This window comes from Cuculus canorus, chromosome 1 (genome assembly GCF_017976375.1).
Source record: "Cuculus canorus isolate bCucCan1 chromosome 1, bCucCan1.pri, whole genome shotgun sequence".
In the NCBI taxonomy this organism is placed as follows: domain Eukaryota; kingdom Metazoa; phylum Chordata; class Aves; order Cuculiformes; family Cuculidae; genus Cuculus; species Cuculus canorus.
The window spans coordinates 22116302-22131903 of NC_071401.1; the positions used below are offsets into that span (position 1 = coordinate 22116302).

General features: G+C 40.9%; 1 protein-coding gene across 5 annotated transcripts in view; it reads left to right on the forward strand.

The window, feature by feature from the left end:
* The first annotated feature begins 240 nt into the window (after positions 1-240).
* PAN3 (poly(A) specific ribonuclease subunit PAN3) overlaps positions 241-15602 on the forward strand; it is an 84113-nt gene continuing 68751 nt past the window's right edge. For 4 of the 5 annotated variants that reach the window (XM_054066915.1, XM_054066946.1, XM_054066926.1 and 1 more), the window contains exons 1-2: positions 246-704; positions 13544-13665. In XM_054066915.1, coding sequence (XP_053922890.1) covers positions 350-704; positions 13544-13665 — 477 coding nt within the window. In that variant the 5' untranslated portion in view covers positions 246-349. Of the gene's footprint in view, positions 705-13543; positions 13666-15602 lie in introns of all 5 variants that reach the window. The other variant, XM_054066954.1, reaches the window with a different exon arrangement.

The following is a 15602-nucleotide window of genomic DNA, read 5'->3' on the forward strand; positions in this document are numbered from 1 at the left end:
GCTGCTCTGACCGCGGGGCGGGTCCAGTTAACGCCCGCCCTGTCCCTCCGCGCGCGCTCGCCCCGTCCGCCCGCGGGCCCGTCCCGCCCGCTCTTCCCATCGTGCCCCGCGCCAGCGCAGGCGCGCGCGCTCAGGAAGAGGAAAATGGCATAAACAACCCCGAGCGCCGCGAGCTCTGAGGAGGCGCCGCCGCCCCCGCCGCGGCCCGCGCGGCCCCTTTAAGAGGCGCCGAGCTCCCCCCCCCCCCCCCCCCCCCCCCTTTTCCGGAGCGCGGGGTGACGGCGGTTCCTGCGCCCCTTCCCCGTGCCTCCCTCCCCATGGTGCCGACCCCGGCGGCGGGGCGGGTGCCATGAACAGCAGCGGCCTCCCCTGCTCGTCGCCGTCGCCGGTGGTGGGGCCGCCGCTGCCGGCCGTGGCGGTGGCGGCGGGTCCGGCTGCGGCCGGCGGGGCGGGGGCCGGCGGCGCCGTGAAGCTCAAGTTCTGCCGTTACTACGCCAAGGACAAGACCTGCTTCTACGGCGAGGAGTGCCAGTTCCTGCATGAGGAGCCCGGCGCCGCCCCGGCGCTCCCGCTCGGCATCGCCCCGGCCGCCTTCCCGCAGCACGGGGCCAGTCCGGGCCCCGCGGCCGCCGCGCTGGGGGCCACCAAGAAACCCGAGCTGGGGACGGGCGGCGGCGGGGGGTTGGACGGCCCGCGGCTGCCGAGTGAGTGCGGCGGGGGCGGGCGGCGAGTTCGCGGGGCGAACGGCTGGCTGCGGGGGAGACGGGGTTCCCCCCAGCTCCCTCTACCCCGACTGGCTGTGGGGGAGATAGGGGTTCCCTCCGCACCCCTACCGCCCCGGCTGGCTCTGGGGGAGATGGGGTTTCCCCCTACGTCCCGTCAGGCTCTTGGGGAGATGAGGTTCCTACCTTCTCTCGCGCTCCTACTGCTGGGGCCGATGGGGTTCCTCCTCCCTTCCTCTGCTGCACCTGGCTTTGGGGGAGATGGGTTCCGCGTTCCCCCTCCCCCCGCCCTGGCTGGCTCTGGGGGAGATGGCGTTCTCCCCCCTCATGCCGCTCCAGCTGGCTTTGGTGTTCTCCCACCCTGCCTGGCTCTTGGGAAGATGGGGCTCCCCCCCACTCCCACATCAGCTGGCTCTTGGGGAGATGGGGTTCCCCTCCCTCTTCACCCCTCAGCTGGCTTTGGGGGAGATGGTGTTCCCCCCTCTTCCACCTCGGCTGGTTTTTGGGGGAGATGGGATTCTCCACCCTCTTCCACCTCGGCTGGGTTTGAGGGAGATGGGGTTCCCTGTCTGTCTGCCTGTCTCCCCCCCTGTCTGCTGGCTTTTGGTGGGGGGAATGGGGCTCCTCCCTTGCCGACCAAAGGCAGGGGTGGTAGCAGAGAGGCACTGCTTTCCGTAGTGGTACCCTTGGGTGGGCACCTTCAGACAGTCTGTGCTGTCTTTCAGCTATTGGAAGTTTTAAATGTTCTAGCTGAATTATTGCATTAAAAAGATGTAGTTACTTGTAAAATTATTTTCTATTTTTATCTACTTTATCTGCTACTATGAACAGAAATTGCTTCTAAATGTTTTTTGTCAAGGCTTCCTCAGCCTTCATACGCGTCCCCCTCTTGAATGGTGGGAGTTCAGATTGCCTGTGTGCCACACAGAGTGGCGTTGCTGTTACTGTTTGGTTATCCTTATTCCTAATATGCAGTGCAGTAGCTTGATGGTGTTGGCAGCAAACTGATTTTTAATAACTATTCCACTTGTAGGTGAAGCAGCACTTGGCAGGTAAGAAAAGATGCTCCCTCAGAAAAATTGTGCCCCTTTAAATGAGTCTGTCAGGCTTGGTTGCATTAGTGATTTCTGTCATAAACCTGGTATTTGTTTACATTAAATGACTGGACTACTAAATGGTCACAACCATATTTCTTCTGAAATTAAGTGCAGCCGTGCTGAACATCCTGTATATCACTTTTTACTGCTTGCTGTGTGTTTCAGGAACCTGCAACTGCTGTTTTGCCAGGTGTGGTGAGCTTGTGCCGCTGAGCAGTGTTATCTCTGTAGCTGGTAGCTTGTCAGTGTCTTACATTAACACAGCACTGTCATGTCTGCCTTTCCAGGAGGAGCCTATAATGTAAAATTGCTTAATGCTTTCTATTAAAAGATGCCATTTTTGAGTTTTGATCATTTTGCCAGACTTCAGTTGTTCAAGCTGAAGTTTTCCTTGCCTTCCACTGTTGGCCTTTTTTTTTTTTTTTTTAAAGGTAGAAATATCTTGGAGAAATTCAGCCGTGATAAGTCAGTCTTTGTTCATTTTTATTTGGGCAGAGTTAGGCATGAAATATTCTTTCCCTATGTGAAAGGAAATCACTAAAATCTATTAAACTAGGGGATTCAGGCTTGGAGAGAGGGTGCGTGATTCAGCTTGGGGGTAAAACCTCCTAAATGAAGGCTGTTGTGGTAAGAAAGAGTTCCAAAATCTGCCCAAGCCCTAAATCTAAGAAAACCCCTCATAATTTGTGTGTGCTCAGAAGTGGGCCGTTGAATTATTTGAAAAACTTACTTCTATTGGATATGTGAGAGATTTAAAACTGTGTAGAGCTCTCTGCAGTTGCACCAATTGTGAGGAGTGAGCGCACCAAGAATGGACAAACCCACTCCAGTATTATCAGTGATTACCTGCTGGGAAAACCCCCTTGGTTGATGTTACAAGAGGAAAAAGCTTGGACTGATAGGTGATCATTTTACAGGAAAGACTAGCGAGGAGTAAAGAGTAAGGAAAAGGAGAGAGTAATTCAGTTGAAGAGCCAGGAAGTGGGCCTAGTCTTGTTTCTAATGTTCTTTGCTTTGGTTTACATTTGTGAAACAAATAAGAAAAATAGTTTTTCAAAGCCTGGAGTTGACCTGCATAGGTACTGACAAGTTAGTATCTAAAATCTGTGTCTTGCTGATGACCTGTGGTGTAAACTGCATGATTTCCAAGTGGATGGAATGAAAGTTTTATTTCTGTGGATGTGGGAAGTAATAGATAAAGTTGTATTAAATAATGAGTTTCTGAGGTTAAAAACATGAAACTAGAATTTGCCGAAGATCACCTGCCTCTACAGCCTCAGCAACTGTCTTTCCTAATTCAGAACTATTAGGTAGTCTTCAGTCACATGACTGTGGATGCTCCCTTTTCTTCCTCCTTCCTCACTGGACCCCAGCCTCATTCAGTGCACAGAGCAGATAATGCTCGTTGACTAATTAACTGTGTAGTCCTATTTATTGTTAAAAGTGGGTCAGTGCCTCGTTGTAACGTGCGTGTTACTCTAATCCTGCTTTGAGTACAGGATTATTAATTTACTTAGAGATTTTCTGTGGTAATCACAAAGGCTCCCCAAATACTGACTTATTCTTACAACATAGGTGATGGGAGCATTGGGTGATAAGGAGGAGATGAACAGTGAAAATGCAAAAAACATTCCAGTGCAGAAGTATTTCAGTATGAGGGCAAGAAGTGAAATGAGCAGGTGACTGCCTCAGAGCTAATAAGGAGAAGTTTCTTGCATGGTATGTGGTTAATAAGCTGTTCTGTGCCATAGATGTTTTGGATGCTAACATTTGATAGAGATTCTAAATGTGATCAGATATTATTGGAAGAAAATTCTTCTTGAGATTATTAAATGCAAAAAAAATCATCCTGAATCAGACTCTGAGAGCCTGCTGGGAAATCCTGCTTTATCCTTGCCTCATGCTTATGCTTTTGTCCACATACATGCTGCCATACAGTGTCAGAGATGAAGTAGCGGGCTAAGTGTGGCTTTGGACTGACTGTGTGGCTTTGTATGTTCTTGGGAAATGAGACTGACCATGCTGATGAGCTCTGCCCACTCTCAGAAGCTAGCACTGCTGCACCCCACCTCCAGAGTGTTTGACATTTGGAGCACGTGTTCAAAGCAGGATTCCTACTTCTTCCTGTGGAGCTCTGAGTGCTCAGCCTTCTGTGTGGTTCACCTTCATATCTAAAGTGGCCAACCAAATATTTGCAAAATAGGAAACATAGTTGGTATTACATGTCTAAAGTTTTATGTAAAATAGAATGAATCCTTTTCACCTCTGTGACAAAAAAAGGGAGGAAGAAAAAATAGCAAAAAAAACTTCGTCTGGATTTGTTAGCTGCCAAAATCTGTATGTGGTGCTGATAAGCCTATGTCCCATGTGTCAGTCTAGTGGCAACTGTACCTAATCTGAGAAGGCTGTAGAAAGAGCAGAGGTGGGGGAATGGCTGTTGCTTGACATTTAGGGGAAAAGATAGAATTAATTAATAAGGTTTTAAAGAAGAACCCAGGGAAGGATGGGTAGGGGACATAGAAGAGCATGAAAAGTTTCTCCTCTTGTGTCTGTGCTCTGTTCTGTCTGGCAGTTTCAACTTTCTGTAAGAAGCAAACCAGCAGCCTGCTTTGCTTTGTGCTGCTGTCTCGCCTCTAGGGTGCTGTCCCCTCTTGATGCTGCACGAGGGGCTGTCTAGAGAAAAATGTCATTGTAATGTTAAAATACGTCATGTCTATATGTGAGTTGGACAAGTTAAATTTGCATGGGCAACTGCGGTTGTATTTGTTAGCTTTTGAGTGGTTTAGTAGATGTAATATTCTTTTGCGTGTAGACCTTGTGTTGTATTTTAATAGATATGAGCTGAGGTATGATTCTAAACATTTGCTAACTTCCACCCAGGCTTTTGCCATAAAGTACATGATACATAGCACTCAGTCTTTCATCTTGTCTTTGATTCCTGTAAACATGACCAAAACGGGTGCTAAGCTAGGAGTTGGACCTGGCAGCGGTAGCGGCATCAAGTGGGTGGGTGCTGCTGGCGGTGGAGCTGCTGGCAGTGGAGCTGGCCACAGCAGCAGTGCTACTGCTGGCCAACATCCCATGCCAGAAGTTAGCTCACCCTCCCCTCGTAAGAATTTTTCATCTGGTTCTCTACCAGAAAGCCTTTCTCAAAGTGCTCCTAGGAAACCTGTAATTTAAATATAGGTCTGCCCACGAAGTGCCCATGATAACTTCCCGAAGTGGCCTCACTCTGTGTTTCTCCACAGCTGCTGAGAAAGCCTGTCTGTGAATAGACTTTGTTACCAGTCTCTGAGAAGCTGGCAAGAGCCATCTAGGCTTGGGGTGCATTGGGTTAGCCTAATAGAAGCATTATGGCTGTTTTCGCAGCCTGCCACCCTCATGTTATGTGGACGAATACAGCAACAGTGGATCGTGGCTGCCACTGTAGCAACTCTATATGCAATCGCTTGGTGATTAACTTAGTGAGCATTACAGTTTAGGTTATGTGAAATCAATAAATATGCTGGGCTTGGAGTGGGAAGGCTTGTACGTTTACATGTTTGCTGCTTTTTAAAAGGTGCTGAAGTCTTTACCAGTCCATTCCTTTTAAACAAAATGAAGTGGTGGATATAGAAAAAAGGGAACGATAAGCTATTCAGCAAAACAGATACTAAATGTAATCTGTTGGATTACACTTCTTAATGCAATGAAACAATGGTCAGGATTATTGTAAGTATGGGGTTTTTTTTTTCTTTTCTTTGGTAGTATTTCAGTGTTTACAGCTTGAGGTACTTAGAAACAGGCAGTTATACTCAAACTTTTAATTATTAGTATACTCAAACTTTTAATTATCAGTATAGTTGTGGTATGTCACATACTGGTCAGTTTTCCCTGAGTTTGTTTTTTCTTTGCTTGTATACAGAAAGTAGGTATTAAATTATACATGTCTGATTGAGAATTCTTTCTCCAATCCTGTTAGTACTTTTTGCAAATGATGCTATAGTAGTTGTTGTATATCTCAGTTTTCTTTTTAGAGAGATGCATTCCCCTTTTAATTTTTGTGATGCTTTTTCTGGGAGTTGATAGATGGTACAGTTTTTACCTTGCTTTGCTCTGAATGTTTTTGAGAAACGTAGAGACAGTTTTGAGAATTGAAGAGACATTTGAGATGTTTAGACACAGCTGAGAACTGAAGAGTAAAAAAACAAGTTAGAGGTGCAGAGGAGAAAATGAAAATTACTGATTTCACTTAATCACTTCCTCTCATATGACAACTCCAGAAATTGGGAAACTACAGACATGGGTTTTCTTTACATTTTTACGTGCTTTGTGTGGAAGTGAAATGAGGAAAATTTATTGGGAAGAGCTAAAGAAGTAAAAAGGAACAGGAGGAAAAATTCTCAATCTGCAAAATTATATGGAATTTTGTGGGACAGCTTTAGCATATAAAACTTTAAAAATCCCTACACTGTTAATTTGCTTTGAAACTGATTTTATTTGTTTATGTGCTTTGTGGATTTCCCTTATTGTGTGGGAAATCATTCGAAGTCCATGTATTCCACAGGCATTACAGATAGCTGAGGAGTACAGTAATTATTTGTTTCTTGTAGTACCTGTCCTGTGCTTGGTATTGAAAAATGTAAAGAAAGCACTATTACAGTTGTAGTTATTTGTGTGCTTTAAAGGCAAACATGAAAAGGAATGTGTGTGTGGGGTAGTTATATTATGTGAACAAACTCTGTGCTATATCTTAATTTGAAAGTTTTGATTTTTTTTAAGATACAGAGCATCCTCATTCAGTTTTTATCTAGCAGGTATTATGTAACTGATTTTTTGTAGGTATCACTGTAGGAGTGGGCCTTCAGGGAAGGATTTGAATGCCCAGAAACTAGTGACCTTTGGGACCAGGTCAGAAAGAGTTCCATGTGTAGGGAACCACCTAGAAGCAAATTTAGACTGCTGTGGGAAAAGTGGACAAATGGTAAGTGAGGATGGGGTGATAAACACAGGCAGAAGCACTACTGTAGAACCTCAAAAGCAGAAAAAGTAATCTTGGTCTTAAGGCAGCTGATGAAAAGGGGGTCAGTGGAAGGATTTAGATGGTAAGCTGATGTGGCTGATGTTTTCCTGATCTGCTGCTTTCTAGTAAGGATAGTGTGGTGAATCACTGCACATTAGAGCTGAGTTGGAGTAGATCACACTCTGTGTGCGAGCATGTGTGTTCACTCTGAGTCTTTCAGGAGTTAAAGTTCTAATTATGTAGTTTTATTTGACCTTCAAAACTATTTTGTGCTTAGGCCTCAGCTGTATTTTTAATTTACTTATAACAGCCTTTTACTCCTGACCTTTTTGTCTTTAAATTTGAGAATAGAAATTTAGAAACAAAGTACAGACATACAAAAGTGAGAGTAGAGACAGGCACTGTACAAGTTGTTGTCAGATTGGCTATGCGATGTGCAGTTTCTGTTGTCTGTGGGTAGACTCCCTCAACTTCAGTTGGTCTAATGTTGATGCAACTGACAGGAAAACCTTTCCTTTCTTTTATGTATCTTCCCCCACTGAGGTGAAAAATGTCCCAATGTTCTGTTCAGGTTATCTGCACATATTTCATACAACTATTGTCTTAAAGAATAATTGAGTTTTAGGTACAGGAAGGCTATTAAAAGCTTAAATGTGTGCTTTAAACTTGATGCAGTTTATTGAATAATTCGATGCAATATATTAGGAATTGTAAAAGCTTTTGGAGAGAGTTAGCTCTGAATGCTGTGATATTAAGTAATTGCATTACTTTGAATTGCTGTTTCTGATAACAGTGTAGTTCTGATGACTCCTTTGAAAAAGTATCAATTTTAATTTGTGTTATCACTGTGCTTTTGGACTTGATCCATGACGAGAAGTCCTGCTGCTGTAGACTCTGTACCAAGATTTTTACAGACCAAAAGGATGATACCTATCCTTTTTTCAGTCTTTATCAGATACTTCTATGATATGTGAGATAAATTTAAAAAAAAAAAAAAAGAAACAGTCATTTAATATTGTGGTAAAGATTGCTGTTTTGCTTTGCATGCCCATGAATATCTCATCGCCTAGTGGGAGTGTTTGTAAATAAGGCAGCATTTCCCAAACTGTTTTGCTTCCTGTCTGCCTTTCAGCCAACTTGGTTCATTTTTGCTGTCTGCCCTCCAACTGCACTCTCTCTGTCACGGCATCCTAACCCAGGCGTGTGCTTTTACTTTTGCTCCTCATGCCTGGGGGTGTAGTTTCTCTTTCTTTGTCCATTGTCTGTATTTCACTGATTCCTAGTCTGCATTTCAAAAACATTAAATTAAATGGGAGAGGCATAAAAACACTGGAGAATCCACTTTCCCTGGCAAGTTATAACAGTAGTGGCAATGTAGAGAAAGCAATGCTGAGATGCACATACTAATATATATAGTGCTCCTGAACTGTTACAGAGTTGCACAAGAGAAGCTAGCACCTCAAGCACATGATTATTTCCTGATACAAACATGTCAGTACAAAACAAAGTAGGACAAGCATAAGCTCTTCTGACACTTTGGTGCTTCTAGGAGACTAAAAGGATGCAAGTCTTAAATGACTTGCCATAGATAGGCTTTGTAGAAAAGTTCTATTGTTCTTGTCTTAGTATTAGCTCTCTGTAAAATCCCACTGGAGATATGGCACTGTAGTTTTTACTGTTTTGTATCGCCCTAAGGTAACACCTTGTCCTTTGTATGCACATGTGTGCAGTGAGCCTGTGATTATTTACCAAGCTGTGTTGAGTTGAAAAATGCCTGCAGTGTAGCAGTGTTAGGAGTTTAAATCAAGATTATATCTCTATATAATAATTTTTCTTAGCATAAAAATGATTGTAGCATGTTTTTTAAGCAGCGATGATAGCGAAGTGGATGATTTCAAGCTGTTTTATTATATCGCCCAAAATCTTAATTTTTCTTTTGAAAAGTATGGCCCAAACATCTGTTCTGATCTACCTTTCACGACACCCTGTTTGCTGTTGGGGCAATGTATTCTGTTACTGTAAAGGATTCTTTGTAATATTAAGAACAATTTCCGAGGTGATCAGTGCTGATACTAAGTTCATAAATGAAGTGGTAAAGGAGATTACAGTATTTGTTTACTGAATAGTAAAATATTAGAATGAAAATATCAGAAACGGCATCTTTTCGGACAGTGTTAGTATTCCAATAGTGCTGCTATTAGACAAGATTAGCATTAAACTAAAACCAATCAAACCCCGCTGATTCTGTTGAAGCATGTGCGTTGAGTTCATCACAGCAGTACTCAGGTGCTTAAGCTGTGATGAGATCCTTTTTCCTGAAAAATGTCTTTGTAATAAGAAAGGCAAAAATACCTATCTGTTTTTTTCTCTTTGGTGCCTGCATCTGATGGGAAGCCTACTTTCTGCTGAAATTCTGTGGGAGAAGAATTATATAAGAAGATATTTATTTTTAATTGCAGTTGTCACATTAAGCTGCAGTGTTACTCACCAGGCAAAAAATATTAGATAATGTGTGTATGGAAAGTAAAAAAACTCTTCTGAATTTCTCAAGATGTTCTATTTAATTTCTTTCTGGAATTGTCAGGATGTAACTTCTGGCTTTAATATTGATGGAATTTAGAAATTTCTTCTTGTTTTTGCATATATGCTTATGTAACTTGTTAGCATTTTTTCCCCACTGGATTCCCAGTTGTTCCCTTGCACATCCGTCTTTTTGTCTCAGACCTGCCTAGTAAACCTTCCTATTTTTATAAGGAAGTTGTTGCTTCTCCCCAAGGAAGAGTCTGTTGAAAATGTAAACTTCGATATATAGATAGTACAGTTACAAAATGGAAAGACATGTTCTTGTGAGAAGAATGGCCAATTCCATTCTAAAATTATCTGAATTTACTTACCTTAAGTTATAATTGATGCTTTAAGAGAGAAAAGAGACAAACATCAGAATTTTTTTATCATTGTAATGGTATTACATGCAGAGTGTTTGAAAGTGTTTGCTTGCAGTTGTTACGTAGGAAAGATCTAGTAAGACAATTCAAATGCAAGATCTGATGTGGTATAAGAAACACATGAGAATAAAAACTTAATAAGGACTAATATCTTCTGTCTCTTTCCAGTTTGGACTTATTTTTTAAATACCACAGTGCTTATAAGGTAAAGCGCTCTCAGGCCTGAAGACCTTCTCCTATAGCTTACTTATGATAAATGACTTTTCTTTTTTCATGTTCTGAACTACTGTGGTCTTCTAGAAGCAAGTGAGAATTTATGATTTGCCAAATGTTTGGCAGAAGGAGGATAAAGGCCTTCTACTTCTCATGGAGGAGGCCAGGTGCCTAATAAAGTAAAGCTGCCTTGGCTCTTTAGCTACTTGCTGAGCTTTCATCACTCTTAACAGCTGAATGTTCCTTCTTTGCACAGAAATGGAATATGTAGTGAACACTTTCTTTAGTTCAGTAGGAAATGCAGGAATTACTTTTTTATTATACATATGTAATCTGCATTGTCACTAAGAAGCTAGTGTTGAGTTTTCTCTTGAAGGCAGTAGTTGTGCTTAGCACTTCTAGAACATTCTGTTCTAAATATGAGCTACTGCCAGGAAAACTGCCCGCTGCTCCAGTGAGCTTACTGTCTGACTGTTTTCTTTTGATTTTTTTCCTGCGGAGTAGGTTTTCTTGTGATCTTGATCTGTTAGCTAGGGGTATAGTTTTGAACAATTCGAAAGAACAATAGAAAGCCTCACAGTTGAGAGTCACCCTGAAATTACTGTGGTTAGTGCAGCAGGTGGAACACCAACAGGATTCAGTGGTATGATGGTAGATCAGCACTGGATTATGGCAATTTGTGGTAACCCCACAAGGAAGCTGATCAGCACAGCCAAACCATTGTACTACAGTAGAGAGATAATCTTCATACAACTAGGTAAAAGAAAATGTTCTGGGGTAGCTTTTACGTATCTGGAGCACTCAGTTAGGTTTTGGTGTGCCAACAGAAAGCCTAAATTGTAGGTTTTGAGCAGCTTTAAGTGGTTTAGATTGGCTAGCCTAGCAAATACGAGCAGTGGAAAGGCATCAGCATTTGAGCAATGTCAAAAATAATCTTTGTGATTCCCAGCAGAATGCTCAGCTTTGCTCAGCTCTGGGTTGCTGCCCAAAGCCTGCTCCTTGCAGCTTGAGCTGCCAGCCTAGCAAGGTTACCTGCACCAGCTCCAGTGCTCTGGTCAGGTAACTGCAGCTGTATCAGCTGTCTTGATTTATTGGAGGTCAGCTCTGACTTCACACGGAATGCTTTTTGCATGTCTTGCTGCTGAATTTGGGAAAACTTGAAAGCTTTCACTTGCTTCTTTCCAGTGGTAAGGATTTTGTGCGTTAACTGTATGTGTCCAACTGAAGGTAGAGGGGTTTCACACTGACTTTAGCATAGTGAAGAACAGTGGGTGAAGTGCAAAGAATTGGCTGTCTCTTAGTTCTTCAACAGAGGCTGAAGGATTAGTAAAGCTGATTGTCATCTAAAGGAGTTGCTTGCTAGTTAAATATTGAATAGAATGAGTTTCTGAGAGAACTGTAAGATGAAATAGCAGATACACTGCTGAAATTATGTAGTGTACCTTGAAATGACAAGCATTCCTGGGAATTAAAGTTTTTCTTGGTCTTTTACAGTCAAGATGTAGCATAAAAACTGTAGCAGTTTTTGGTAATGGCTGAAATGCAGGCAGAGAAAGCTATATTGGAAATGCATTTTTAAAGTAAGTAAAAACCACAATGTGAACCCTGAATAATTTAGGGGGAAACTAGACTGAAATGACTCATAATTAAACATGGATTTGCTGTCTCTTGGTTTCCCTGTATGAATGAGTTGTAATCATACATGATGCCAGAAAATGATTGTGTTAAAATGCTGACCTTCACAGTTAGGGACTGATGTAGCAGGTAGGATGACACAGTAATTGGCATTACTGCAGACATTAATATTTCCCCTGATACAGTAGTTCAACCATAAATACTTTTCCTAGGCTTTTTGAATGGAAATTTCCCAAATGAAGGCAAAAGAGGGTCAGATGTTCAAAAGACAAAGTGAAAAAACTTTCTCTTTTTTAGGGCTGTAGCAAGAGGTTTCTGGTTTTTCTATGTGGCTGCTCCTTTTATTTTCCTTTTCTCTTAGCTAACTTTTAAAACTTTAAAAAAAAAAAAAGTCATGTTACAGTTCATTAGTAATTTACATCTTTGAAGTTCATTAGATGCCTACCTCAAGCCTGTGGAATATACAAATAACGTTCTAGATTTGGCAGCAATACTTCAAGAATCTTTTTGTTTGCTTGCAAAGCTGATCTATATTGCCACTGAAGTATTTAACTTATTTGATATCTCTCCAAATACAGCTCTTCATTTGAGGTGCTGTTAGTGTTACCCTTGGGTTGGCTAGTTCACCAAGCTCTAGTGTTGGGGCAGTGTTTCCGTCTGTCCGTAGTATGGGTGCTGCTAGTCATCCTCCTCTTCCAGCCCTTCCCGTGATTTCATCTGGCTGTACTACTATTGCTGTTTCCTGTGCCTGCAGCATGGAAATGGCTAACCAGGTTATGTAGCCTGTTTTGGAGGGAATATTCCCATTCTGATGAAATTTGAGGGGTTATAATGTGCATTCCTTTTGCTCTGCCACAAAGTTGCATTTTATTTCCTTTGAGGATTAGGATCAGGAAGTCATTTCCGGGTGTCACCAGCTGGCTGCGAGTCCTCCCAGCAGTTCAAGTCGGATAGTTTGGTACAGGATGTTCTTCTTAGTTGGATGTGTGCCTTCCTACCTTAGAGCTACCAATTACTCATGCTTGTTGTCTCGCAGTGGCTTGGCCATACTGATTAGTGTCTTTATAATTTGCTGTGGGTGTTTTTACGGAAACTTAATTTGAACTGCAGCTTGTGTACCATTGTAAACTTCTTTTTTGATATTGAAGTAATACCTGCTTGAATGTTTTTGTGTTAATTATGACTGCTTCATGTTGTTGTCTGTAGTCTCATAGTATTGAATTAGTTTATTTGTGATTCAAGTACTGTGCTTCTATGTCAGGGCCCTTTTTTCTAGATAAAGAATTAATCCTTACATCCTCCTTACATCCTTCATACATGCTTTCAGTCCAAAGGAGTTCTTTGGCCACATTTCATAAAATTGTTGCCGTTTTATGAAGTAATAAAAATAGTCTTATGCTCTTAAGGAAGCTTTTAAAATGTTTGCTTTGTGTGAAATGATTTGATGAGATATGTTTAAATGTACATTTTCTGTGTGTTACCCTTTAAAAGAACCAGTTCATTCAGTTTAAAACTGTACTCGACAGATATATTTCCAAGATGGGTATGCAAGAATATGGATTTTCTTCAAATAAGCTTGCCTTCTAGTTTTTTTTTAGTTGATTTGTTTTCTTTCTGGTATTATTACTTGCCTTGTTTATTCTTGTTTCAAAAAGTTCATACTCTTTGTATCTGCCAAAGCTTTTTACTTTTTGCGTTTGCGCTGTAACTTCAGGTTGCATATGTTGTCATTTAGCAGTCATTTTCATAAAGTTTCATTATGTGCACTAATAAATTTTTAATTGTTTTGATGAGAAGATGGGTTTAAGATAGTGTTACCAACCTTTTCCTATATAATCCTACTACTGAACAAAATATGTAAGAGATATTAGCAAAAAAACCCATGGTAAATTATTTTTTTTTCTGAAACAATTTTCTTTTTTCTTTTAGTTCCTGGAATAGATGGTGGTGGGTTAGCTGATGCTAGTCTCACAGATTCCTACTTCAGCACCAGCTTCATTGGCGTCAATGGATTTGGAAGTCCCGCTGAGACAAAGTATCCCATGATGCAGGTAATAGCAGTGAAATGTGTAGTGTTTCTTTACTTCTGACTGGCATTACACCAAGAAGGGAAAACTGTCCAATAGCTAGAAACGGAGCTGTCTGGTATGTGTCATCTTGTAGGGTATACAGAGTAGATACTCATGTTAATCTTGCAAATGGAAATGAAACAGTATCATTGATTTAAAATTAGTCTGTATTGGCACTTACCTGAGCTGTTGTGTTGGGCTTTGCCACATATATTAACTCTGTGCTCTTAGAGTTCTTTTTAGGGTCATAGCTTATGTTTACTAAATATGCAAAATCAGTTTTTGAAGCATTTCAACAATCAAAAGTAACTGAAGCAAAATGTGAATCACTAGGAAAAATTTCAGAACTTATAAGTTTAGTCTCTGGTGACATTCAGTGATATTGAATTCACATTTGAATCTTCTGAAATGTTTGTGTTTAATGTGTTCTGTAGATGTTGGCATACGAAGTCCCATAAGGTGGAATGTATTGTGTAGGTAATATTATGCAAAATCTACAGCAAAAGTCTGTCGCAATTAAAATCTAAATGAGTATCTATTAAATTAACACATGAAGTACTCTAATAGCTCACTCTAACTGTTATGCTTTCTAAAAGCTGAAAAGGTGGTCTCTCCCTGTACTCAAAGGTTTAACAAAGCAGTTTCTGGTAAATGAAAGAGAGCACAAGTCAAACCATTTGCACTGAGTCCTGACGACAGCTCTTCTTCTTTATGAAGGAAACTCTTCTTATGAGCTTACTTTGATCTCAGTTGTGGCTGTATTATGGATTGAAAAATAACTCAGCAAAAGGTGGGAAGTAATTAGATGTGTTCCATTTTTTATTTTCTTTCTTTTACTGCATGTTTTCAAGAAGGCTGGATTTTCTCATTCAACAGAATTGAAAAACTATGGAAATGTTTATTATTGACAGTGATGCATGATTTAAAAAAAAAATCCTCTGATCCCAAAGTGTACTGTTGAAACTGGAAGTTTACAAATTTTGGTATCACTGAGATCGTAATTTTATCCTTTTAGTGCAAAGTCATTGTTTTGTAACCTTAAAATATATTGTACAGCAATGCTGCTGTCTTTCTAAACACAATTTTTTAATTCTAACTCGTCTAGAAAGACAATAATGTATGCATTTTACATGAATGCTCATAGGATTTTTAAACACTTTACTAATGCCTGTGAGATTATAGTCAAGACATTGTTTCTGTTTGAGAAAGGAGAAGAAATTGATGTGCCTCTTATCTGCTGAAGGCTAAGGAAAATTACTTCTGAAGAAGGATTTCATTAGTGTTAAGAAAGTGCTTACTGCCATTAAACTACATTTTAAAATCATTCTTATATTGATTTCTTTTTTTTCTCGTAGAGTCATGTGATTTATGTTCTTGTTTGCATAGGTAAAGCTGGTATTGCTGTCTGTTTTTTCATTTGTGTCAGCTTCTAAATTAAGCTCATACTGACAAAATTTAGCCATTTGGAATAAATTTTTCCATGTCATTCAGCCCTTTGGGAAACAAGACAAGGGAAAAATCTTAGTGAGTTTTAATTTAAATAATCCCAATTCTTCATGATTGGGACAGACTTTAAATCTGATAGATAAGTGGTTGTGTCAAGGATATACCTTTTGCTCTCTGAAAATTTGCCCAGATTTTGACATTTGATTAAACCTTTGCAAAACTGGTTTATATAGACCCACTGGAGACTTCCTAGATGGTAGATAATTTACAAAAGATGTAGTCTGCATTTGCATGTTCCAGCTTGAGTACATTCTTGCAGTTACAGCTCTGGCCTAATCTAGGCCTTGCCTGAACTCCAAGCAGGAATGCTGATCTGCTTCGTTTCCCACTTCCCTTTTATTCCACTTGAGATTCAAGCACATGGAAATGAATCTGTTTATTGATAATGAGAGCTGCATGTATGTTAATTGGAG